This window comes from Typopeltis vanoorti, chromosome 4 (assembly GCF_054136105.1).
Source record: "Typopeltis vanoorti isolate ZY-2024b chromosome 4, IOZ_Tvanoo_1.0, whole genome shotgun sequence".
NCBI classification, from domain to species: Eukaryota; Metazoa; Arthropoda; class Arachnida; order Uropygi; family Thelyphonidae; genus Typopeltis; species Typopeltis vanoorti.
This window is the reverse complement of record NC_143552.1, coordinates 121016500-121042762: the sequence shown is the minus strand read 5'-3', so window position 1 is coordinate 121042762 and position 26263 is coordinate 121016500. Positions and strand designations below refer to the sequence as shown.

The window sequence follows — 26263 nt, the reverse complement described above, 5'->3', positions numbered from 1 at the left end:
CAAATGGTGTTTGTGACTTTGAAATTAATTTGACCGAGATTGGAATGATTTTTAGAAGAACGATAATACTTTTCGCTATGAAGTTTGAGTAATGTTAATATATGAACACTATCTTATCTTTTATCAAAGTCACTTCATTTAAAATGTTATTTATTTTTATGAAAAGCTAATAAAGAGAAGTTGTGTGATTGAAATATCATTGAACATATGTAGGTGATTCCATTAATTTGCTTCCACTCATATGTCTTACGTCTCCTCCTTTGTATGATTTGAGCTTGAGACATGATCTGTATTGGAATTATAAACCTCAACTAAAAGTGACTGTCACAGTTTATTCTCGCACAGTTTTTGATAAGAAGGCGGTAACTCATCTGTTTGAGTGCCACAGTTTACAACATCAGCAGACATTATACGAAGACGGCAATCCCGTTCCAGTCTTTCGTTGACAGATGAGAATCCTAGAAAAAAAGAGAAGAGAAATACAATTCCATTGTTCATGTAGACCGGAATGTTAATGCAGAATAATCACCAATAAAAATATGATATATTTCATGAGCTATCTGAGAGAGAGAGAGAGAGAGAGAAAGTTCCTTAGTAACCTAACAAATATCAACCGTACTCGGTTTATTGGGTGTTTTATAGCATGTGCAGAGGATAATGTGTAATAATTCATAAAACTGGAACTCTCTCTCTCTCTCTCTGTTTTCTAACTCCCCCCCCCTCCCAATACGCTTTAACATCTGCCACTATGTTTTAAGTAAATTTAATATACAATTATATAAAGATGAAATAATAATAATAATAATAATAATAATAATAATAATAATAATAATAAATTATAATTATAATAATTTTACGTATAAATGCAACTATATATCATTAAATATAAAACTATCAGAATAGTTTCATAGTTTTATATTTAATGCTATGCAGCTGCATTTACATAAAATACCATTTGCAATTATAGAAATTATAAGTATTATATATATATTTCTTTTTTTCCTTATATTTTTGCGATTTAATACATTTCTTTCTAGTAAAAAGCAATGTGCTATCTACATCGATTTATGATTGTATAGAAGTTGTTGATAAACCTGAAGATCTCTTCCTGAATTTTTTCTTTAGACTTCCAAGAACGATTCTCAGAGACTTAAAAAAAATAGGATAATAGGATACGTAGCAGTGCAGATAAATTTCTGTGCAGACAAATAAAGGCAGTTTCTTTCTTTCCAATCAGTACTCAGACACATTACACGAGTTATAACCAATCTAAACGGGCAAAAGAATACAAACTATTTACTAAATAAAGAGCCAAAAGGCTTCATTTCGGCGATGCAAAATTATATAAATCAAGTGGAGATTAAATCCAGCATTTTTTCAAAGCCGAATGCAGAAAATATGAAAGTTTCGTACGAAATTTGACCAGAGAGCTTACGGGAATACACTCGCCGGCACTTACGAGTTGCCATAACAAGTACCATATAGTAAACATGATCGCTTTCCCAAGGGTCCAAATGTTCCCCTTCTATTGGTCCATTTTGATAAGGTTTCACTGGCCTGACAGCTCTTTCGAACTGGTTGGTTCTCCTCGGAAACCAGGCATAAACCTTAAGAGGTTTCTGCCTAGTCTCTGGTCTCCAAAAGTGAGCAAGCGATCATGTTTTCTATAAGGTCTGCTCTAGGGCACCTCGTAAGTGCCGTTGAGTGTATTCCCGTAAGCTCTCTGTTCAAATATCGTATGAAACTTTCATAGTTTCTGCATTCGGCTTTGAATACAAGCTATTTTCGTTACCGATCAACAGATTAGCATTACGATTATTAAATAACTAATACTAATCTCATATTAACAATGTCAGTATTTAATTTCCAACATAAGATTATAAATAGTCTATGTAGAGCATCCATATATGCTTAAAACTGTTAACGGCATAAATAAGGAATAAAGTACTTACTAAGTAACATAAGCTTTCGGAAGCAAAAGTCATAACAGCGATTTATTCTCTCTCGTTTAAAAGATAAAGCGATTATAATTCATAATTTTGAAACAATAAATCATCTATACTTCCTTTATCAGGATTAATTAAGCAATCCTGATAAACACCTTACTCTTAACAATTACCGTAATTATTCTGCTTAAATCGAAATTAAATAAATGAAGTATCTCATGCCGTTTTTATTCTACAAAAGGAGTGAACCAGTAATTTTTCGTGGCTATCGACGATTTTAAGAGACTTTGAAGAGTGCAATACACAAAGAAAAATGTCGCTGCAAAAGCGACATTTTTCTTTGTCTATTGCACTCTTCAAAGGGTTCTTGAGTCTGTGTTTTTCTTTTAAAAATATTGTATTATGGAACTGGAAACATAGCCACAAGGCTGACACATACGCCACAGGCATTATGGTATACCTTTTAATAGGTATTCTGGTAAATACCTTTAACAGATGTAACAGATATAATGCATGGTTTAACAGAAGATTTCAATACTTCTTTCCGATCAGTTCTATAACAAACTGTCTCATATTTCGATTTTATAAAACATTCCTAATTGTATCAATCCATCTGTATCCTCAGGATGATATTATATTAGCGCTTCTTGAATATTCTTCAAAATAAATTAATATCCATATTAATATTAAAAGAGAAAACAGATAGAATTAATGAAATAAGCCATCTTAGAAATGCAAATATACGAAAAGAACTTGGTGTTCATAAATGTTTTATGTTAATGATACCTTCTGGTATTATCAAATGATTTTGTCAAGTTTTTATCGACACGTGCCAAACCTGTTAACCGTCTGAAACGATACTAAACTTCCATCATCATTCACCTAAGCGACTCCATTGATGTAAGCTGCTGACAACCTCCAAAAATCAAAGGGAGGCATTCAAAAGGCATGCTTCGGTAGTAATCATTAATACGAATAACAATAATGTAATAATAAACAATGGAATTTACGTCCTGTACTGCGCTGTCCGTGAAATCACGTTAAATACTTAGCGTATGAAATCGTTATTTCACAGATTTGTTCAATGGTATCTTGAATTGTTATTTGAAAAATGAGATCTTCAGAAAACTGGCAATGAGTCATTTTAACATCTTTTGTTGCAAATAATTCCATTATTTTAAGCGTAGACATTATTCCACAAATCATGTGCAATTTCCCTCCTGAATCATTCTTATCGTGCCAAAATCCATCATAACTACATCATGATGGATGTCAGCTGCTAGAAAGATTGTCGAATACCCAGGAATAAAATCTTCAATTGGGTATTTTAAACATAAACCGATCCATTCTAGAAAGCAGAATAAATTGTACAATTGCTAAATAACATAATAAATAACATCTAAATCTAAAAGTGTTCAGTTATTATCTCATTTGCCCAACCTATTCTTTTGTTTTTTACTATGTTTACTTTGCTTCTAGAATACAGCGGCACTCAGGGTATTCTACTGCACAAGCGTCAGTTCACTTCTTCAGCAAGTGAGGAGATTTCAACTACTTGTTCTGAAATATTTTCAACCCTTTGTCATCTCACAGCAATATCTGGTTTAACATCTCTAAGGTTCTTGAGTTTTGTTACCATACTTTCTGAAATTTATCTATTTATATATATCTTACCACCATGATTGAACTATACCACTTAATCTGTAACTTGATCGGCTGACTATTTTCGATCTAATAGGACTACTACCAATAATATAATGTGTTTTATTTATTGAGATCTTTATAAAACCTCTTCATTTCTCCACTGATCAACGGGGATGAAGAGGGAGAACATCGTCTGCCATCAAATAAGGCGTTCATATCTGTTTCAGTAGAATTCAAACTACAGACTGCAAATGCGCTTTCCAATTGGCCAGGCAACTGGCTATTAACTATACGTGATCTTCCTAGTTTAAAACCTAAATTCGAAAGAGTCAAGTGTTTGCAACATTTTTAAGTCATTCAGAATTTTAGTATAAATTTTATAAAAACTGATTTAATAAAATTCCTCTGTATAGTTTCTGCAGTCATTTTTATCTCTTTTCTGGAATATAGATATAATATTACCTTTAAATCAATCTGATAGCAGTACCTTATCTTTCTTCCAAGTTATTCAAGAACCATATCTCATCAATGATAATGTAAATTTTTGAATTTACATCATGTTGGATGTAAATATTCTATACTATACTTTCAAAGTAAAGTATATTATCATCTATCATATTAACAAATTTTCAGTTGAGAGGTACGGCAGTTAGTTGTTTGGTATTTCTCCCTATGAAGGAGGGAAATATCACTGCATTAATAACTGTTGTGTCTGTTACCAGATATGACACTTACCGTCGTCTTTCGCTCTCAAGATTTTTATCTGATATATCCATCTTTATATGAAAGAAATATTCATAAAAGCATTTCGACTAAAAATGTCAGATACAGTAATAATAATAACATATGGAAACATTGAAGAAAATAATGTAATTTGGGATATTTTTCATTTATAAACAACACCGTTAATATCTATTGTGGAAGTTAGTTTCTTAAATTTCGTTTTGAAAATCTTTTATTTTTGAGCAGATTAAAGATATCTATATAGTATATATCTTTTCTTCACTCAGAGTTATTTTAGTTTTATATTGATCAAAGTTCATTCGTAATTGATTCGACTTTTCGTCACCTTTTTAGTCTTCCGTCACTATTTCAATTTCTATAACTGGTGCATTAATAAAAAAAAAAGTATATTCTAAAATGGGAAAATCGTTTCCTCTCTTTTATGCGTGTTTTTATGGATTTTGCGTGACTATCTCGATATTATGCCTCAGATGAGTAGTTTTCGTAATTTGAGTTATTTCGAAAGAATAGACTACAGAATGAATGATCTGGGGTGGGAATGAATGCGCCAGCTCGCGTGAATACTAAATTCAGGTGACGCATTTTGGTGTCAGATTTATTTGGAAAGTTGCGTGGGTCTTAATGCATACTTGACATTATTAAAACGTTTTTTGGTAATCTAACAACCAATGCATTACTCAAACTTAAAAGGAAATGTTATAAAGTGGAATTCTCACTGCGAAATGTTTCTAGTAAAAAATTTTTGGATTAATTTTCTGTACTTCTAACGATTAAATATTGATTATTTTGGGTTACCATAAAATATTAACTGCCCTTGTTGTCGAATACTGTTGATGCAGAGCGGTTTTCTTTTCATTTGTAGCATTTCATTGCAATCTAAAATTAATAACCTGCATGCTGTATTATGAAAGAATGAAACTCTTATTCCGTGTTTGAATTAAAGCAGGTTTTTGGACTTAAAGAAAGAGGGATCCTGTACTAATAAACAGCTTTTTCATTCTTTACGAGACAAAATTTTAGACCAAAAAATAGATTATGGTGGAGCAGCGAAAGGTATAAAATAGTCAAAATGTATCGTCGTGAAGCAAAACATCAACTACTCTACTACATCAGCATAGAGATTAGTTCGGTCGTCTTCGCCACTGCATAACACTTCCTCGCTCTCTAAGGAAGGGCGGATAATACATCCGCTATCTTAATGGGTGAGGAGATTATTCTTTCATTATCTACCCGTTGTAGATACCCCAGCGCAGCCGATTGTCACTACTAGAGTGAGAGATAACATATCCACTTTCATTAGAAGAGCTGCAGGAATATACGCTGAAAATAATGAGTTTCCATAGGATTCAAAGCAGAGAAAGGAATATATATATACAGTATATATATATATATATATATATATATATATATATATATATATCATTATTATTATTATTATTAAAGATACCAAGTAATTTTATATATATTAAAGGTACCAAGTAATTTTATAAACTTGGTTTTTTTACTCCCAAGTAAGCAAAACAGTTAAGCTTGCGCCTGAACGCAGTTCAAGTCTAAAAGGTAGTGCAACACCACGGCAACTCGTGGTAAAGCTCCAATCACTATTCTTAGTATTTCCCATAATGTAAAACACCTCTCACTAGGAGATGTATACTGTTATACATTATGGGTGGGGGGGTCACTACCCAGACCGGTTTCAACCTTTTTTTGAATGTAAAAGTGAAACGGACTCTAAAAATAAGATCATCCCGAAAGATCGCCCAACTTTGCATTGTTCCACTCAATGACAGGCTCACCTTGTCACAGAACTACTCAGTATTGGCTCTACCAAGTGGCAGGCTCACCCCACCAGCAAGCAGAGCCATAATCGCAACGGTGGCTCCACTCAAGAGACAGGCAAAAACCTATCCCCAAGCAGAGCCTCATGGAGCTCCCACCGGTTTCAACCTTTTTTGAGGTCTCCTCAGTGAGTAGCTAGACCCTGAAATACCAAGGTTTTTAGTAATACAGAGCCTTATCAATTTTACCTATACAAGTTGCTACAAGGTGCTTTTATTTTGAATAAGAAACTCTGGATAAGTTAAAGATGTGAAAAGTTTTTTAACTTCGGGATAATATATATTAAGGATACCAAGTAATTTTATAAACTTGGTTTTTTTATTCCTTCACCCAAGTAAGCAAAACAGTTAAGTTTGCGTCTGAACGTAGTTATGGGAAATAGTTACATTATGGGAAATACTAAGAATATGATCAGAACTTTATCCACCTTTACCATGAGTTGTCCTGGTGTTGTACTACCTTTAGACTTGAACTACGTTCAGGCGCAAACTTAACTGTTTTGCTTACTTGGGAGAAGAAGTAAAAAAACCAAGTTTATAAAATTACTTGGTATCCTTAATATGTATTATCCCCAAGGTAAAAAACTTTTCACATCTTTATCTCATCCAGAGTTTCTTATTCAAAGTAAATGCGCCTTGTAGCAACTTGTATAGGTAAAGTTGATAAGGCTCTGTATTACTAAAAACATTATATTATATTATATTATATTATATTATATTATATTATATTATTATACTAAAAACATTGGTATAGCCGGTATCTCACTAAAAATGGTTCATTTAATCCATTCATATCTTCAGAATAGATCAATGCAAGTACAAATCAATGGTTCTACATCTTCCCCGCGCCACATCTTTGCTGGAGTGCCTCAGGGATCTCTTCTGGCTCCATTGCTGTTCTCTATATACATGTCAGACATCCAGCACAATCCGATGACTTCCATTTTTGCCCTGTATGCGGATGATACGGCAATACTAACCAGATCTCTCAGACCCCATTTCATTACCAGAAAGCTTCAGGAAAACATTCTAAAGCTGGAGGGTTGGTTCTCTAAGTGCAGATTGGAAGTCAATCCCCAGAAAAGCTCAGCCGTTCTTTTCTCAAAAAGGCCAATGTCTCCTGTAGGACATGTGTTACTATTCAATACTAAAATTCCAAGGCAGACAGAAACAAATTATTTGGGTGTAATTCTCGACAAAAAGCTATCTTTCAATCAGCACACCAAGTCTGCGTGCACAAAGACATCTAAAGCCATAGCTCAGATCTATCCGCTAATTAATAGAAATACAAGCTCAGCAACAGAATCAAATTGCAACTATACAAGATGACGATTCGTCCTATAATCACCTGTGCCTCTCCAGCCTGGAGCCACACCTCTAATACTAACATTATCAACATACAAAGAGTGCAGAACAAGTGCTTGAGAATGATTCTGAACGCTCCGTGGTATGTTAGAAACAATCAGCTTCATAGAGATGCAAATATTCCCTATATTTTCTCTTTTCTACACTCCTTAGCATCCAAGTTTTTCCTAAAGACGTCCACACACCCCAACGATTTGGTTCAGTAAGCTGCAGTAAACGAGGCAACGGACATATTCAAATATAGAAGACCAAAAGCTATATTAACATCCCATCGTGATGCATAATCTCCATGCCCATTCAGGGCGAGCAAACTGCTCATAAATTTTACCCTCACTGTAACCACAACAGATAGTGAGGAATGTGAAAAGCATCTTCCTTCACCCCTAAAGACATAAATGTCAATTGTCAAACATTGGTATTTCAGGGTCTAGCTACTCAATGAGGAGACCTCAAAAAAGGTGAAACCGGTCTGGGTTTCAAACCCCCCCCACCCATAATGTATAACAGTATACATCTCCTAGTGAGATGTATACTGTTATACATTATGGTTACGCATTCATCACACTGGGATTTTTTACACGCAACTAGCCTAGTTCTAATAAGCATTGCTTTATTGTTTACAATGAAAGCAACTGGGTATTGTTGTTTATAGGAAGAATAAGACTATTGAAATTCTTGCCTAAAAATTGCCGTCTCTCAAAAATCAAGGAAACTTCCAAACTGCGTTCATGATTAATTTAATATAAATAAACATGTTGTTAAAGTGATAACTTTGTTTCGTTCCTAAAATAGGTCTTTTTGCAAAAACGCAATAGCGCTGGATGATGCAGGATTTCTCTTATCTGTAGAAATGACCATTCTCTACATACTGCTTGTTTTTCAGATTTTTATATTTCCTCCCCACCATCCCTGCTATTGTCACAAAATAAATGCGAGTCAAATTAAACTTTGACTAGCAGAATCGAAATTTCAGATAGCCAAAGAATAGATGCTTCTTCCTCACAAATATATTACCTAATTCCCAGAAACCAATAGGTAATTTCTTCTTCTTCTTAAGAAGTTTCTCCAATTTGGAGGTTAGCAATTATCTAATTAATCTCGTAAACAACTCTTTTTATCCATCCATTTCTTTATATCATCAACCCAAGAAATTCTTAGTTTACCAGGAGATATTCTTTCTTCTAATTTTTTCCTTCAATATTTCCATAAGCATTTCTCCTGATGATTATCTTCATACGTGTCGCGCCCTCTTGCAATTTCTGTTTATGAGGTATAAGCGCTCTTTCAGTTCGAATTAACACTTCAAGATTTCTTCATTAGTATTTTTTGCTCCTTTCAAGAAATCTTCAGTGCTCACTTATAGCACCACATATCAAATGTCTGCAGGTTTCTGATTATGGATTTTGTACAAGATCACGTCTCACATCTATAAATCAATATGTACCATACAAAAGGATTCTATTATTATTATTATTATTATTATTTTTATTATTATTATTATTATTTTAGTTTATTTGTGAATTCCAGAACAGATTAGTAATTTATTATTTTAATTTATCATTATTATAAAATGCTTCTTTTGTCATAGCTATTCTTGACCATCTTCTATAGTCATTAATTTTAAATAAATGTAAGCCTTGACATTTTGAATAAATCCGATTGATACTTATTTTGTTTTATTACCATATACTTGGTTTTAGTTATATTCAATACTGAGCCATAATTCGGAATCTTTCTTATTAGTATTTCAACCACATTTTGTAACTCTATTTTTGATTTTGCTGTGAACACAAATGATCGTCAAATCTAATACTGATAATTCTATGAATTTTTAATTCACAAATCACGTAATTTATAGATTATGCATTGTTTGTGAAAACATTTTCTTATATAATATTCTCACATTTCTCACAGAATAAATTAATTAGAAATTAAAATTAGAAGGAAGTCGATGGTACTTTCTGGAATTCCCGAAACACAGAGGTGATATGAAGCAAAGATGGTCTACACTTTATGAACTGTTAACAGGAAAGGGCTCGTGTGTCTGAGAGATATCAGTCTCATAGACACACGAGTAAAATATTTTAGGCATCATAGACCGGGAATATAGATACAGCACGATGTCACTCAAGGAGCAATCTCATCACCCATTCTGTTCAAAGATAACCATAAACGATATTCATGCGATGAACATGTAATACTTCCAGCTGAGCAGCATGCGGTTTGTTGAAGTCAAATCAATCAATACACAGATGATACAGCATTACTAACAATCCACACAGACATTAACATTGTTTTCTGCAAAGCACAACATAACCTAAGCAATATACACACTATATCTATGAAAATTGTGGTGTAGTCAACAATACTAAAACTCAAATACCAATCATAAAAACCCATAGAATAATACACCATACATCAGGTGACGTACACATTCGCATCTAGCATTGCAGTAACAAAGAGCAGTTGCTATTGTTCTAGTATCACGCCAGTAATACATGCTAAATATCTCACTTTATATATAGACATTAAAGCTAATTAAAGACAAATAAAGCTACATTAAATGGAATAAACATAGAATACCTTCATTATGAATTGCGCAGTATTAAATACAAATTTTTACGAAAGACTTCATGCCGACTTACGGAAAAAAATCATATATAAGAAATTTATGAAATCATACTGCATTATACACCTAGAGTCACGGTGTGAAAAAAAAATTAAATTTGCAGCATTATGTTAGCGATTGTGAAATGCGTGAATAAAATTTCAGCAAGAGAAATAAGAAAAAGAGAATTAAGAGAATATTGTGAAATTTTAGATTTGGAATATGGCGATCTCGTTCTTCATTGTGTGGTGCGCTGGTCTTCTAGAGAACTTTCTAGAATATTATGAACATAATTTTCAAATGTCATTGAACTCTACAAGAGTTTATTGCCGTTAGAAATACGATTCTAGATTTGTCCTTAAGAACAAATACGACATCTATAGCAAAGTTTGAAATTTTTTAATTTTTTTTATTACTTTCGGATTTCCACCATGAAACAAAAGACTATTTAGAATGCAAAATACATGAAACCCCAAAATTATCCGAATGCATATTTAAGCATGAATATGAATGTATTACTAACAAATGTATTCAAGGAGAGTAGTTTTAGGAGAAGATCAAAGCATCCAGAGAAATCCCACTCCACAGTTACAGTTTCAAACTAACTAAGTCAATGTTGGAATAAAGAATAAAAAAGAAAAAAAGAAATAAGGAACAATTGTAAACTATATACTGACTAATCACTATTGTATAAGCATACAGCAGATCAGCATGATAAGCATACATCAGATCATCTCATTATACTATCCATTGTATTATAAATATTCACTGCTTGGAAAGAAGTCAACAGACACCATAGTGTGAGGAACAAACAGCCATGCCGTCCCCCTTAAAATGATGCAAGACCCTCTTTCTCTGCGATGACTGCAGAAATCCTACGAGGTATACTTTTCACAAGAGTACAATAGCGATCAATGGGAATTTTGAACCAGTCTTCCTATAGGAATGTAATGAGGTCCTGTACTGTTGTGGGGTGGACGTTCTTTGACCTCACCCACCGCCCCAATTCATCACTCAGATGTTCAATAGGTTTGAGATCAGGGCTTGTGAGGACAGTGAAGTGTGGTGACGTTCATGCTCACAAATTACGCAGTTACAGCAGCAGCCTTATGACACGGTGCATTGTCTTGCTGAAAGAGACAATGGTCAGTTTCGTAGAAACGCCACAAAGTAGGAAGAATTCAATTTTCCAGTATGTTTAGATATCTCGCAGAATGTTTCTGGTACCACAAAGAGTGATCTGAGGCCAAATGAGGACACACAGGACCACATCGTCAAACTGCCATCACAGAATTTCATAGTTGGGGTCAGGCACTCTAGTAAGAGGTGTTCACCGGCCATTTACACACGCACACCTGTCCATCTACTCGGTGTATCATGATTTGTCGCTCCCTAACACAGCTTTCAAGCTTCCAAGTCCCGCTGTACACGCTCATTGCCACTGAAGACGACGCTGGATGTGGATTGGAGTAAAGCGAAACTTGCATATTGCGATCCTACCATGGACCCCCCCCCCCTCATGTTGTTCTGCCTCGGTTCTAAATGTTTTCCATATTCCATATTCCAGTCGATGCCGGCAACTCGTATTCAATATGGTGGCTCATGGCTCACCAATGGTGGTTTTTACATATTATCCTTCGTAGTACCCTATGGTCACGTACGGTGAGTGTGGTAAGTCGTCCACTGCGGGTTGCCTTTCAGCTGACTCTTGTACTTTTATCTCAGAATGATATCATTGAGTTCTCACCTGGAATGGCCCGATTCGTCAACAATTTTCCGAAGAGATAGGCGTGCATTGTCATCCTATCGTAACACCGTCAGTTCCCTTTCGCAGCCATTTCACACGGAACCGGTTGCACTGACTTTGGAGCATCACATTCCTCCAATTTATTCCTGCTACATTACATAGCACGATGCACCTTGTTCGTTGACTTCTTTCCAAGCAGTACAGGAATATGCATAATATGACTATTTTAAAACAGTGTAGTTTTCCAATGCTTACAGTGTAATGTATAATGCATGCATTAAATGATTTGTGTGGTTGGGTGGGTGGATGGGTGTAATTTTCCGCAACAATCGTATAATTTCACGAACGATTTCATACATGTTATACTGTCAATTAGAAGATAATCGAAACTTGCAAGAGGAAAAATGTTTCCGGGGGTGGATGGGGGGAACTTTGTGATATCTACACGAGATGGGCTTCCTCATATTAAAATGAGAAACTCTGATAAAGAATTGGAGTCGTGCTGGACGGGTTAAGAAGAGACAACTTTCCAACTGAAGAGGCCTTGCAGAAACCAGAGACCCTTCTTAGCTTCCTATATTCTTGAAAATACACGCATTATTGGCAAAGATTTACCAAATTTGATAAAGACACTGTTTTAGTTGTTTCCTACATGAATGAGGAGCATTGTGGCGTTGTTTTAATTGACATCCTAATATATCCGTAGCTGATTTCCTTATTTTTATTATTTTCTACTGATGTGTCAGATTTTTTAAAAAAGAGAAATATCATCATGTCACCTGGTTAAAATAACAGCAGACAATTTCACGCTTTTCTATAACCAACAAATAGTAAGTCCCAGCAAGGAAGCACTACCTTTTGGCAAGAAATGCATCATTAAGGTAAAAATAAAACCTTTCCTATTTTTGAAATTTTAAGGAAAATATGAAACCTTTTCTAAATTATGTCTAATTAATAACGCAAAGTTTTAAGTAGGTAGGACCAACATTTGTCCTTGATTTCATGAAATATGTAATCCAAATATATTCTTACTATATCCAAATATATTCTACTATACTCACCATCTGACTCTGTGCCCATTCCTGACGACACTTTAAATGTAGGCTTCAGAAAGTCCTTTTGATTTTGGGTTCTCACAGACTGTCTTACGTTCTTTTCTGGATGAGCTAAAATATACAGTTTTGGAGAAAAAAGGCACACCAGAGTTACTGTAGCACTCAGACTAATAGCCACAGACATTGTTGTGACACTGAGCGCCACATGTTGAGCAGTAGTGAAATAAATAGGCACAAATGCCAGCCATATAATACAAGTGGTGTACATGGTGAAGCCAATGTATTTAGATTCATTAAAGCTTTCTGGAATTTTGCGAGTTAAAACAGCATACACGGTGCACACAATAATTAAAAGGATGGGATAAGCAAATGCCACTATGTAACTGGCATTTATGGCAGATGCGCAAATTAGATGGTTATCTTCTCTCGTAGGATAGTAGTGAATTGCTTTGGGTGGACTAAAAGCCAACCAGACAGCGGTAATCATCAATTGAACGCTGATCAAAGCTGCACAAATAACGAATTGAGATTTAGGACTGATAAAACTTGGGGTTTTAATGGTTTTCCTTCCAGCTTTGAAGATCCTGGCAATTCTGTTTGTTTTGACAAACAGAGCACTGTACACTGTGGTGAAGCACAGACCAATCCCTGCTTTTTGAGCGCCACAGATAGCATCTGTCGGCCGTTGAACTAACAGAAGCGTCATGGCGTAACACATGAGGATACCACCCAGTAATACATAGCTCAGTTCTCTCCCTGATGCTTTAATGACTGGCGTATCGTTGAATTTAATGAACACTAAGATGATGCACGCGGTTACGAGAATTCCTGTTGTGGAAAAGGCGATTGCTCCAATAGCCCAACTACTCTCGGGTCGCATGTAAATTTCAGGGATCGACGTGCACTCGGTGTGGTCCTCGTTAGGTAGAAATCCTAATGGACACTCGGCACATTGGGTTTCTGATACCAATACTTGATAATGGGTGCAGTTGAAACAATGCCAACAGCAGTTTTCTCCTTGGACTAACTTCTTAGCTTGACCTCTTCCGCAAGGTTGGCTGCACACTGATGGTGGCATTCCTGGTTCGGTTGTACGAAAGCGAACCTTTGATAGATCGAGCATGAGCTTACCGTCGATGTACTCCCCTACTTTCAGCCACGCATAAGTATTGGGGCCGGTCTTTTTAAAATGAATAATATTGTACCTTGCTGGTCCATCGCCATTCTCTGCGAATCGAAATTTATCTCCACTGAGACCTGAAATATAAAGAGTTAGTGTCAGAAGTACAACATCACAAAGTAACAGTTACAGTATCAGTCATTTTTAAACACATTTATGAAGTATTTTTTTGCTAAAAGAACACTGTTGGTCTTTTTGCAGTAACTAATACTGAAGAGGTTACAAAACCTCGAAACATAATGATTTGAGGAAGTAGTGGGAAGCGAAAGTTATTTAACCGGGAGTCCTTGTGATCCAAGTCCCCGCAGTTTATTTCCTTTATCAGAATTCCTTGAAGTAAATGATCGAAATGTTCTTATGGTTCTTAAGGTTCCAAAACTTCTGCGTCGCTCAGGGCTTTCATATACGTGCAAATAAGTTAATAATTATCACTGCTTGATCACCTTTATTATATAGGGATCACTAAGACTCCCAGACAATTTGCTATACTGACTTTGCTATACAACTTTGCTATAATGACCTCTGTTCCAATCCAGTCAAGAACATGAAGGCTTTTTCACTAAGGGTTAGTTAGACAGGTTTGTCTTCTCCTGGCCACGCTGGATTTTCAGAGATCAGCTACCAGAGGACACAGGCGATTAACAGAAATCCTAAAAATTGGTCACATGGTTTTAGTGTTCCAGGTTGTAATTTCAGCCAAACAAATGTAATTTATTTAATGAGAATCCCAGCTACGAAATACTGGAAATATATTGTTCATTAGCACCGTAGGTTGGATCAAGATTAAATACATCAGAAATGCTGCTCTAGAGAACATACAACTTTTTTCAAGTCTCCAATAAGGAAGGAAGTGCTCTCACTCCCGAGAACGGTGGAGTTCAGACATGTGGCCTATTGATTAGAGGTGCTATCCACTAGGAGAACGAGGTCGGAAACTATGATATTATTCCGAATTATCATTTTAAAAGAAACCGCAGGGGGAAAACCTCAAATTAACTAGACTGGCTTTCGAATCCATGATTTTAGAATACATAGGTTAATGTTATTCTAAACATGTATTCTTGTCTATGAATTGTTTTTTCATCGTCGGTTTCAGGTTTAGCGAGGTTAGATGAGGAAAAACCCTTCAACCTTTGTATGGCATCTGTTCAAACTCAGCTTCGATTAAAAAGCCCTACCAGAGGATCTCACCTCTCCACTTAAAAACCAGTTCGTGGAGATGCAGCTATGATATTATAATATTATAGCATAATAGCTTACCATCGTAAACTATGACTTTTGAATCGTTGTTTTATTATTATTATTATTACGTGACACCTCCAGGGAGTCCAAAGACTTATCGAGGGAGTGCACCTACTCTACAACTCTGTCCCCACCCAACACACTACCCACAACGAACCGCAACTACATCAACGCCATCTACCGCCAACCACGACCACTAGTATTTTCACAGACAATCATCCATACCCACGGCGGGATTCGAACCTACAGCCTTTTGGCTGTAGAGTGGATACTCTAACCACTCGGCCAACCAAATTTTCTAGGCTTAAATTTCTTTTTATTTATTATCTTAATTGTATAGTAAATATGATTTAGATTTGGACCATGTTGTTCTTTCATCGTTGTGTCTTTCTCTCCAAATATTTGTTTCAAATGTTCACCCTCTAGATTTACCTCGAGCCAAGGTGTTTATCAAAAAAAATTCTTCACATTTCCCACCTATGCCAACATTCCTGCTAAACAATGGCCAAGCGAATATTACTGAATCCAAGAAAATGAAATATCACGGCTGTTCGTAATAAGATTCCCGGCAGTGACCACAGTGGGCGCCAACGTTATAATATTATAATTAGAAAATTTTCCGGAATGATATTTTATATATATCAACACATTAATCATTTCTTTAGGAAAGAAGAAAGAATTAATGTGCAAATTAACGAAGAAAATACTTTCTGTGGATGCTGAATTAATATAACTAATTATGTGTTAACAGTAAAAGTAATGCCGATCCGATCGATAGCTATCCATAGTTCACTGTTTCGCAATACACAGAACTGACCTTGAATTCAGAATAAACTTAATATACAATTCATTAGTATCCGGAGAATTTACTCAGTATTTCCAACTACTAGAATGATCGAGTTTTGCTCCAACTTAATGGTGAAAGTTTTCAAACTTTTAATTATTGAAGTTTTTGTCTGTCCTTGAAGGAATAAGCAGTTACTCTTGATATGATTAAAGAAAGGGAACGTCTTGTACACAGAGCTTATTTACATTCATTACGTTCTTGCGTATTTAATTAAATTAATTAGTTCCTCAGTGCCAGTTGCTGATTTCAAGCATGCTGAATGTAATTGTTTTCACTGTTATGTCATGGAACCGAAGTATATAAAAAAAACTCAAATATATTAATTCGGCATATAGTAATAGTTTAAATGATTCTGTGAATGGTCAAGAAATAAAGCGAATGAAATTAAAAAAAAAACGTAACAATAAGAGCTATTTGTTATCTAAAGAAAAGAAAAAAAAGAAAGATAGAAAGAAAACAATGCGATTTCTCAATAGTTGAGATTACTTTCATTACTTCAAAATGTAGTACAATTTATTTCCTGGAAAAAAAAAATCTGTCTTTAGATGCGTTGTGTGGATAGGTTATTTTATCTTTAAATTATATAGCATAGCAACTGGATGAATATATTTTAATAAAACTTGACATATCCTCTGTAAAATCCGCTGCTGCCAGAAACCAACTGTTGAAAATCTAACGTTTTGTTAGCTTAGGTATCTAACAATCATATTCACATAATCACAATCAAACAATAAGTATATAATAATAAAAATATCTTATACGCAGGAATAAGGTTCAAAGAAAGACTCTTATTATTTTAAAATAAAATCTATTCAACAAGCAACCCGTCAATAGAATGAAAAAAACAAAAAAGTTTTTTTTTTCATTCTATTGGTTGACTGCTTATTGAATAGATTTATTAAAAAAGTAGTAGAGATGACCTAAAAATGATAGCGATATAAGTATTCTAAATTCCTGTTACAAAATATATAGCAGAATGTTAAATAACAAACTAATAAAATATTCTGAAAGCTCTATTTCAGAAGTACAGAATGGATTTAGAAAAGGACGATCGTGTACAGACCCGGCCTTTTTCCTAAAATTACTAATAGAGAAAAGATGAGAATAGAATTTCGAAACACATATTACATTTATTGACTTTGAAAGGCATTTGCTAAAGATAAAAGAAGTATTTTATTTAACACATTAAAAGATAGACAATTACCAAATAATATTCTAAAAGCAATCATAAGTATATATTAAAATAATCAAATACAAATAAGAATAAATTATGAATTATCATATTCGAGCGAGATGAATCAAGGAGTCCGACAGGAATGTCCTATTTCAGCAACTTTTAATATATATTTAAATGAAATGATAATAAAATGGAATAAAAATTTCCATTAAGGTATTAAACTTTCTCCTACTGTGGACTTGAACACTCTCCTTTTTGTTGATGACCAAATAATAATTACAACTTCAGAAGATAACTCACAGAATGATATTTTAAATTTAAATGAAATAGCCAAAGATTATAGAATGATAATATCAACAGAACAATTAAAAACGATTTTCATTTTCATATAAGAAAATCAAAAAGATATAAACCTAAATATTGCAAAATATTTAAAAATAACAGGTGTAATTAACTCTATATTTAAACCCAATCTACTTCAAAAACAAACCAGACTAAAAGTATACAATACATTAGCCTTACCAGTCCTGTTGTATGGAAATGAAATCTGGACAATAAAACAAACAGACAAAGGAAAATTAATAACAGTTGAAATTAAGTTTATGAGAAAAACTGCAAAGTATACTCTATTTGATCACAAAAGAAACGAAGAAATTGTGAAAGAATAAACCAGGAATCAGTAATAGAAAAAATTAAAAAATATACACATAAATGGATGGAACATGTTGGAAGAATGAAAACCGAAAGATTACCTAAACAAGCATTAAATTACAAACCAGTAGGAAAACGAAAACCAGGGTGTCCTCCAAAGAGATTCAACGATGACTTCTAAGGCCGGAACAGCCTTTAGGCCAAAATCCTTGATATGCATGATGATGATGATGATGATGTGATAAAGTATCTAACAAAGTGTTTTGACTTTATTAAATTGAAATATGGATCGTAATTTTTTTCAGCAAATGTTTAATTAAATTTATCAAAATTACTTAATGTATGCTTTAAAATAATTTGACTGCAATGAAATAGTTTTTTTTTTTTTTTGTTTTGGTATTAGGGAACTAAAATATTGCATTCATTCTTATGTATGGGTTTTATTTTATAATAAATTTGAACTCAGTCTTATGTTTCATTTTGAATAGATACCAGAGAATCGATATGCATGTAAAATAACGCTCAATGGTGCTTTTCTGTTTAGGATGAGAACAATATATTCATTTTCTTCTTGAAATGCCACATTGTTGGATACTTCTAGACATGTATGCAATCCATAGTGTAATATAGCATAGTGGTAATGATAACAAATATAATTTCTTTCGTCACACTGGTTTTTCCATCACGGTCAAAAGCTAAGTATTATAATCTTGTTCCAGATGCTTGCCTGTATCTTGAATAACACGAAATATAAATCTTGGAACCATTACTAAACCTATTTAGTTATTGTTTACTAAATAGGTTTTAGTAAAAAATAACTTATTGCTTGTACAGGAATGAAGTCTGTACAAGCAAAAAGGCAACTGATGAACATGAGATAAGATCGGGTTAAATAAGAATAAAAAGAAGTCTGTAATGCACCCTAAACATGACAAGTATTGGTCTAAAAACAGAATTAGTATTATTCAAATGAATGTTCAAGTTACTTCATAATTATTTTAACTTTATGAATTATTTAAACCTAATATAATAACATTTCTTAACCTTATTTCATATTGTTCCTAAATTATGATAACAGAAAGGTGTTGAAAATGAAGCACAATTAGATGAAAGCAGATATGTCTATTCAATACCTGAAAAATGAATAAAACCGGTACGCAAAGATGATGAATCAAATGGACTACAGATTCTGAAAAACTAAGTACTTAAAATTATGAAAAATGAAAGATTTTGAAAACTAAAAATTAAAGAAGAAAACGGAACAAATGCTAGAATGAATAAATATATACAGGGCCACAATATGATGATGTGCTAACAGTTTCTTAAGAATTGTTCGACAAGGTTTAAGATTCTGTATTAAGAGAAGGGTGTTTGATTCAAGAGTAACGGACGGCTCGACTGGTTCAAGATTAATGGTTAATCATTTATTTTCTTTAATTGCCAAAGGGGCGAAATTTAAAGATTTAAAACTTCCTTTTTTCTGTTTGAGACTTCGTGCCAATCAAGGTGCAGTATTGTTTCCTTGGATATACTATTTGTTCTTCAAAGTCTTCCTAATTGGAACATTGCATAGATTGCAATATCCTGATAACAGACTACTTGCAGTCTACCACTAAAAAGAAATGCAAACAATGCAAATACGCCAATAATATAAACAAAAAATAACACTAGTGAAGTATCACTGCACGCAATAATTCATGCATAACCCTGAAACTAAAAAATGTTGCCTTTATTGATTTCCAAGAAAACAAATTTGCAATTTGTAATTTCAAATTCTAACTACCACAAACACAAAACGACTCTACATAGTCACACTTTCTTCAAAATTAAACAAAATAAATTACTTCCCATTAACCTCGAACCAACCAAACACCTGTGAATGCGTAATCTTAAACTGGGTGACAAGCTCATAATTTTCGCTTTTAACAATAGGACGACGATTCCCATGAACGACTAGTATACCGTCATGGTATTGTTCTGCATATATTTTAATTGTTTCTGTTCCAGTTTAAAAGTGTAAAATGAAACAAAAATAGATTTCGTAAATAATTGTTTAATATTAAATTTGAAACATTTTCAATTTCAAATGGATTAATCATCAACAAGAAGATGTTTGATGCACATACCGGCCACAGAATTAGTAAACTTAATGCCTTTATGCACATGTAAATAAGCATCACTTACGCAGCTTATATGGAAAATACTTAGTCACGTGCATCACTACGTGTTTTCCGTAAGTATTTAGGAATGCTGCTGGTCAGTAATTGTCAATAGTGTTGATTACAATGATAAAAGCAAAGACTCTTTCGGAGATCGATAAAGGGCTTATTGTGAGTACCTTCCTAGACAGAGCCACGGTTCTGAAAACAGCAGAGCTGACTAGTTTCTCAATCCTGGATAATTAACTAGTGCAAAAATAACCCACATTGTTTTTCTAAGAGGCATAACTGTAGACCTAATGTCTGTCAGGAACGAGATCGCCGTCGTCTGAGAAGGCTTGTACGGACAAGCCCAGATATGAACCCCAGTCAGAATATATGGGACATGCTCGAAAAACATACCCAAGAGCTAAACCTTTGAATGAGACAGTCCTTTAACTGGCTCATTCAAATCTGAGCCAGTTAAAGGACTGTCTGGTGAACGCCTAGAATGTAGTAGACGTAGATGAAATCCACTGCAATTGTATGCCAAACCACATATTTTTTGCAATTCGTGCTAAAGGAGGTCAAACACGTTATTAAATAAAAAAATTTCTAATTAAGTGATGGTATATGTATATATCCGGAGACGTGAGGAGCTGAAGGATCTTCCTCAGCCATAGCCAAGTTAGCCGGTCTTGGGCGCGGGCAGTAGGGTTTTTTCCACCAGTTTATCTGGTGTTTTTCATCCCGCAAGCAGGCAAACCGGCCAGTGAACACACAGGGATACAGCCAAGAATACTTTGAGGCATAGGAGTGACCATTCTGTCCTCGTATTTCGGTTACGAAATCCAAGCATGCTTGGAAGGTTGTAGGCCTTAAAGGCCTGTTAAAGCCATTGGGATAGATATGTATATATTAATCAGATCTAAATTAGCCTTTAGTTGAAAGTAAGGCAGATGCATCACCAAATAAGCCTTGAGGTTGTTTGATATTATTTATATCTATTTTACTTTAAGTCATCTAACTATAGAGTTTAAACTTAATTTCTTAATTCTATATCATTTTCTTAACTTTGTCTCCACTAACCTGTAAATTCAACTCTTCTCAGGTGCTCCAGTAATTCAGTTCCATCCACAGGTTGCATCAGAGGACACAGTCCTGAATAACCTCCACACAAACTCGCGTGCATATTTTTTAACGCATATGCGAAAGCTAGCACAGCATCGCTGACAAACTGCAGTTGTCTTTCGGGTTCGTAGCCATTCTCGTAAGTGACGTTTTCTTTGCCGGTGCATTGCCGAGTGTAGTTCTGGTTGTACGGGGTGATATTGCTGTTGACCCACGAGCAGCTGAAGTAGTGTTCCCAGAATTCGGTGAACCAAGGATTGCGCTTGTTGTTATCCACGTTCAGATTCAGAAAATAATCGTCAAACCCCTTCACGGGATTTGCCTGAGGTTGAACAGATAAGGTACCCTCCACCTGTTCTTCATTACCGCTGAACACCAGGGACCTGGCACTCCATCCGTCGCTTCCGATCCACGAAAATATCCCTGTAGCATTGTTGCGACGAACTGCCCTCATCACTCCAGCTACCTCCTGATCAGAACCGAAGATTATTACACCTGAAATGTAATTACAACAGGATCATAAATATATATATTTACAGTGAACATATTGCACTTTTATTAGCAGCGGCATTCAGAATGTCTATGCAAAACATTCCTAATTTACTCACTCTCAAATTAAACAAATGAAATAAGTGAAAACATAGCTCAGTCGATATAGACGAAGCCCTTTCGTCTGAAAGACCTGGATTCGATTCCTGTCCATGACGTGAGGAACCTTTATTTGGTACCTTTCGACTAAAGGTGAGTTATTCAGTGTCATATGGAGGTAGAGGTTGTATTCACTCGGAAACTCTGGTTTTTCGTCCCTCGGAACAGGCAAACTGGCCCGTGAACACACATATGGATCTACAGATCATAGAATACATACTTAATCTCTCACTAGGTGGGCTCAACCAGTCCTAATGGACAGTAGAGGAACGGGGGACTCCCATACGAATAAATAAAAAGTTAAAACATATAGCCAGATGCTTATAATATTTATATGACTGAGAATATAATATACCACAGTGACATAGTCCAATCAATAGAAATAAAATAATTCCGCTATTCGGTTTTACTCTACATGTGCAGTAAGAGGCACTTTGTAATCAACTCATACTTTTTTGTAAATCGTCATCCTCTTTCGCATAAAATTATTATGATTTGTAGCCGGCGTGTCGTGACAACTTCTGCCATCTCCCGTTCCTCATCCTCAAACACTAGTATTATGGGTTAAATACCGTAAGTCGGGTTAACTTTTCCGAGTTACAAGGCTAAATGCTTGATTTTCGGGAGGAAAACCTGCCTTTGGATATCCCAAATATCCTTTGGATTCTATATCCATATGATATGAATCCAAAGGGATACTACAGAAACGTGACAATAGCGAACATCAAGTACAGGCAGTTCTCGCTTTACGAGTTTACGAATTTTTTTTTTTCAAAGATCTAGCATCAACAAAAAATGTAATATATGAAAATGTCTTGCAACAAACAGATACTAAACATTCATAAATCAAATCATGCGCTTAGCTATACAGTATAGAGTACTAATCTGAGTACGTTAGGCAAACGAGAGTCTCACTGACTCATATAGCAAAAAGCAGTTATTACCAAGCTTACCTTACAAAAAATGGTTGTGTTTCTCTTCATTTTCGCTGTCTTTGTCTTATTTCACATGTATCCGTCTTATTAATACTGTACAGTAAGCCAAAACGAATGAATAGTACTGAGTGTAATGTTAATAAAAAGTAACAGCGAACTAGAACTATCAACCAATATGAATTTGATTATGATGAGGACTAAACATTCTTTAACGCTTCTAAAATACAGAGCAGGAAGCATAAATTCTGTCGTTTTAGAACTTTCGCTATAACGACAGATTAATTGTATTAGCCTGTCGTTATAGTGAAAGTTCTCGTAAATAGGCATTTTATTATTTTTATTTAAAAATTTGAATGGTTTATGAGAATATTCAAAATAATTCAATACAGTTAACAAATTTTGAAAACATTTACTGCTTAAATAATATATTGCACTAACAACAATTATTTCACAGCGAACCTTATTACAACTTAAATGCTCTTAGAGATTCAAGGTCTGTTTGAATAAAGAACAATATCCATCAAATCGAAGATTATAGCGTTATATGAATCACTCTTAATATTCTTTCACAACCCAATAGAATATTTTGAATGTTTTCTTTAAAGATGAAATGTATTCTATTGTCTGTTATAGGTACTATATTCTATTAATTCAATATTATTTGCGCTGATCTGAAATAATTTTCCGTAGCTCAGTCGGTATAGACGAAGCCTTTGATCGGAAAGATCAAAAGCTTCGTCTGGGCTCGATTCCCGTCTATGACGTGAGGAACGTGAGGTCTCTTACGACTAATGGTGAATTAGCCGGTCTCATACGGAGAAGATGGTTTTTCCTCCGGGAAACTCTGGTTTTTCGTCCCACAGAACAGGCAAGCCGGTCCCATGAACACACGGATCTACAGTCAAAAATACATAATTAGAAGCCACTGATTGGGGGGCAAAACCTCAAACTAATACTAAGGGAACGGACGGGGGAAATTTGGGGGTACCCCATACAACATACCAACAAACAAACTCAATTTAGAAATTTGTTCTTCCTGCCATAAATTCATGTAGTAACATATCCAACTCATATTCGCTTCTTACTGATTCATTAAATAGCATCCAATTTTTTTCTTTTCGCAGGAGTCTGCAGTAAAAAAGGTCGGAAATAGAAGATACTTGTTATAGTAAATCGTAGCGAGTCGTATCATTAATAAAAAAGGACCATTTTTACAGAGTCCAGAGAAAACATCTCAGATACACTGCGAAATGCTTTTTGGACATATCTGTCGTGCTCTAAAATAAGCACTCTTGAGAGAAATAAAGGGGAGGGATAACGAAGATAATACCTATTGCACGAAATCCATTTGCTTTCTACGTGAATTAGAAATAGAATGGATGTTGAACATCTATTCTAATGGAATTTCTTAGAAGAACTTCGTTGGATAGTGAAAGGTGCGGTCTTGCATTGTTATTAAATTTTAAAATTTAGAAAGCAGATGAAAGCGCGGAAAAAAGAAATTACCTTTCCTTTCCGTCTCAAGATAAAGTATTCTCGATGTGTGATTTGTTATCTACGTTAGAAATACACTTTTCTTGGCTGATTTCTTTCCATACTATTTGCTACCCACTGCTCAGAATAATTCAGAGAGAGAGAGAGAGAGAGAGAGAAAGTTAAGCAAACGAAAGATAATTAATAATATTCGCTTAGTGTCGAAGAAACAAAATATTTACGAGTTCTACAATTTAATACTTACCTCTTGCTCTCTGTTTTGACAAAAGTTTCTTCACGATGACGTCATAAGCATTTTCAGCTGCTACTCCGGAATCCTTTGTGAGCCGCTCTTTAACTGCAATACAGATGCCATTGTGAGCGAGCAGTTCTTCCAACACAATAAATGCCTAGGAGGAGATATAAAACACGAAATCTCGGAAAATTAGACTTATGATGAGCATTGAATAATTTCCAGTAATTTTATGAAAGGAAGAGCCTGATGTGTAGGAAATGATGTTAATTAAAATCGCACTACCTTTTAATGCTTTCATTGCTCAAGGTTACACACCAATGGAGGCCAGATTAAACCATTAATAAATAAAAATCCCTGACTACCGTTTATTACCTAAAAGATGTAGAGCACGTGAAATGCCAGAAACATCACAAACAAAGGGATTAAATTCGCTGCAAATGCTAGACGCATCACAAACAAAGGAATTAAGTTCGCTGCCTTGGTAACTATGCTTTTGCATAAGATTAATGGAATTAGTAAAACTTCGCTATCGCAAACAAATGTAGTAACTGGAATCAAATGTAAAGGGTATAGTATATTTAAGAAAAGTATAGATTGAAGAGGATGGGATTATTTATGCCCGGTTAAAGTAGAATTTGATGAAAACAATCATCAAATAATTGTCAAGTAATTGTCCCATTAGTCGAGGCTAACAGAATGAAATATATGGTGGAATGTTGAAACAGACATCGGTGTTCAGCTGCTGAGGACGACGCAATGCATAGGCAAATTACCCTGCTCGGTATTATATAATAATCATTATGGATGAATTCAATTACCCAAGCATTGATTGGATAAAAGAGAAATCTCACGTTAAGAATGAAGAATAATTTATTGAACTGTTATATTCTTATATATATGAATGTTTTGCCACCCTTTCAGAACTTTGAAAAAGACAGCGTCCATATCATTTAGGGTTTTGTGCTGTTAAGAAAGAGGCGAGAGCTAAATGATTCTCTCACAGAGCAGTTGGTGAGTGGAACAGCTTATCTGCTGAAGTAGTGCGTGTTTCCTATGTGACTTTAAGAGAATTTATGATAACTATATGTGAAACAAATAAATTCGCGTATAGTTTCATAGAGTTTCTTTTAAATAGTGATGGGCTATTTTATGCAACACCAGCCACCTTCGTATCAAAACAGCTAAAAACAGCTAGTCACCTTCATATCAAAACGGCAGCCTTAAAATAGGTTTTTTTTTTCAGGCTGCACATATATCTTTCGGACAAAAATATGCAGCTGTAGCGGGGGGGGGAGGGTAATGTCAAAAAAACTCTGAAAATTAAAATTCTTAAAGTAAATCGACAAATCCAGAACACCAAACAGAACAACTACATATGCCATACCATACCATACCATACCATACCATACCATACCATACCATACCATACCATACCATACTAGCCACTGATTTAGAAACTGTTATTTTATGTATATGCATGCGACTGCCAATACCGATGCCCTTCAATTCCCTGAGCATAGTTCGTTGAGATATGGGTTGGAAGCAACCTTTATCAAACGTTTCGGTCAATTGCTGCACAGAGGAAATTCTGTTTGTCTGTACAAGCTTCTCAGGCGATGGTGAACTCGTGCCTGACAG

General features: G+C 34.7%; 1 protein-coding gene across 1 annotated transcript in view; it reads right to left on the bottom strand.

The window, feature by feature from the left end:
* Positions 1-324: 324 nt before the first annotated feature.
* The window catches only part of LOC150107646 (metabotropic glutamate receptor 6-like), a 111360-nt gene continuing 85421 nt past the window's right edge, over positions 325-26263 (bottom strand). Inside the window, exons 4-7 of the mRNA XM_090392154.1 lie at positions 24635-24779; positions 21272-21808; positions 12954-14204; positions 325-458 (exon numbers count right to left, since the gene is read on the bottom strand). Of these exons, the coding sequence (XP_090248280.1) occupies positions 325-458; positions 12954-14204; positions 21272-21808; positions 24635-24779 (2067 nt within the window). The remainder of the gene's footprint in view (positions 459-12953; positions 14205-21271; positions 21809-24634; positions 24780-26263) is intronic.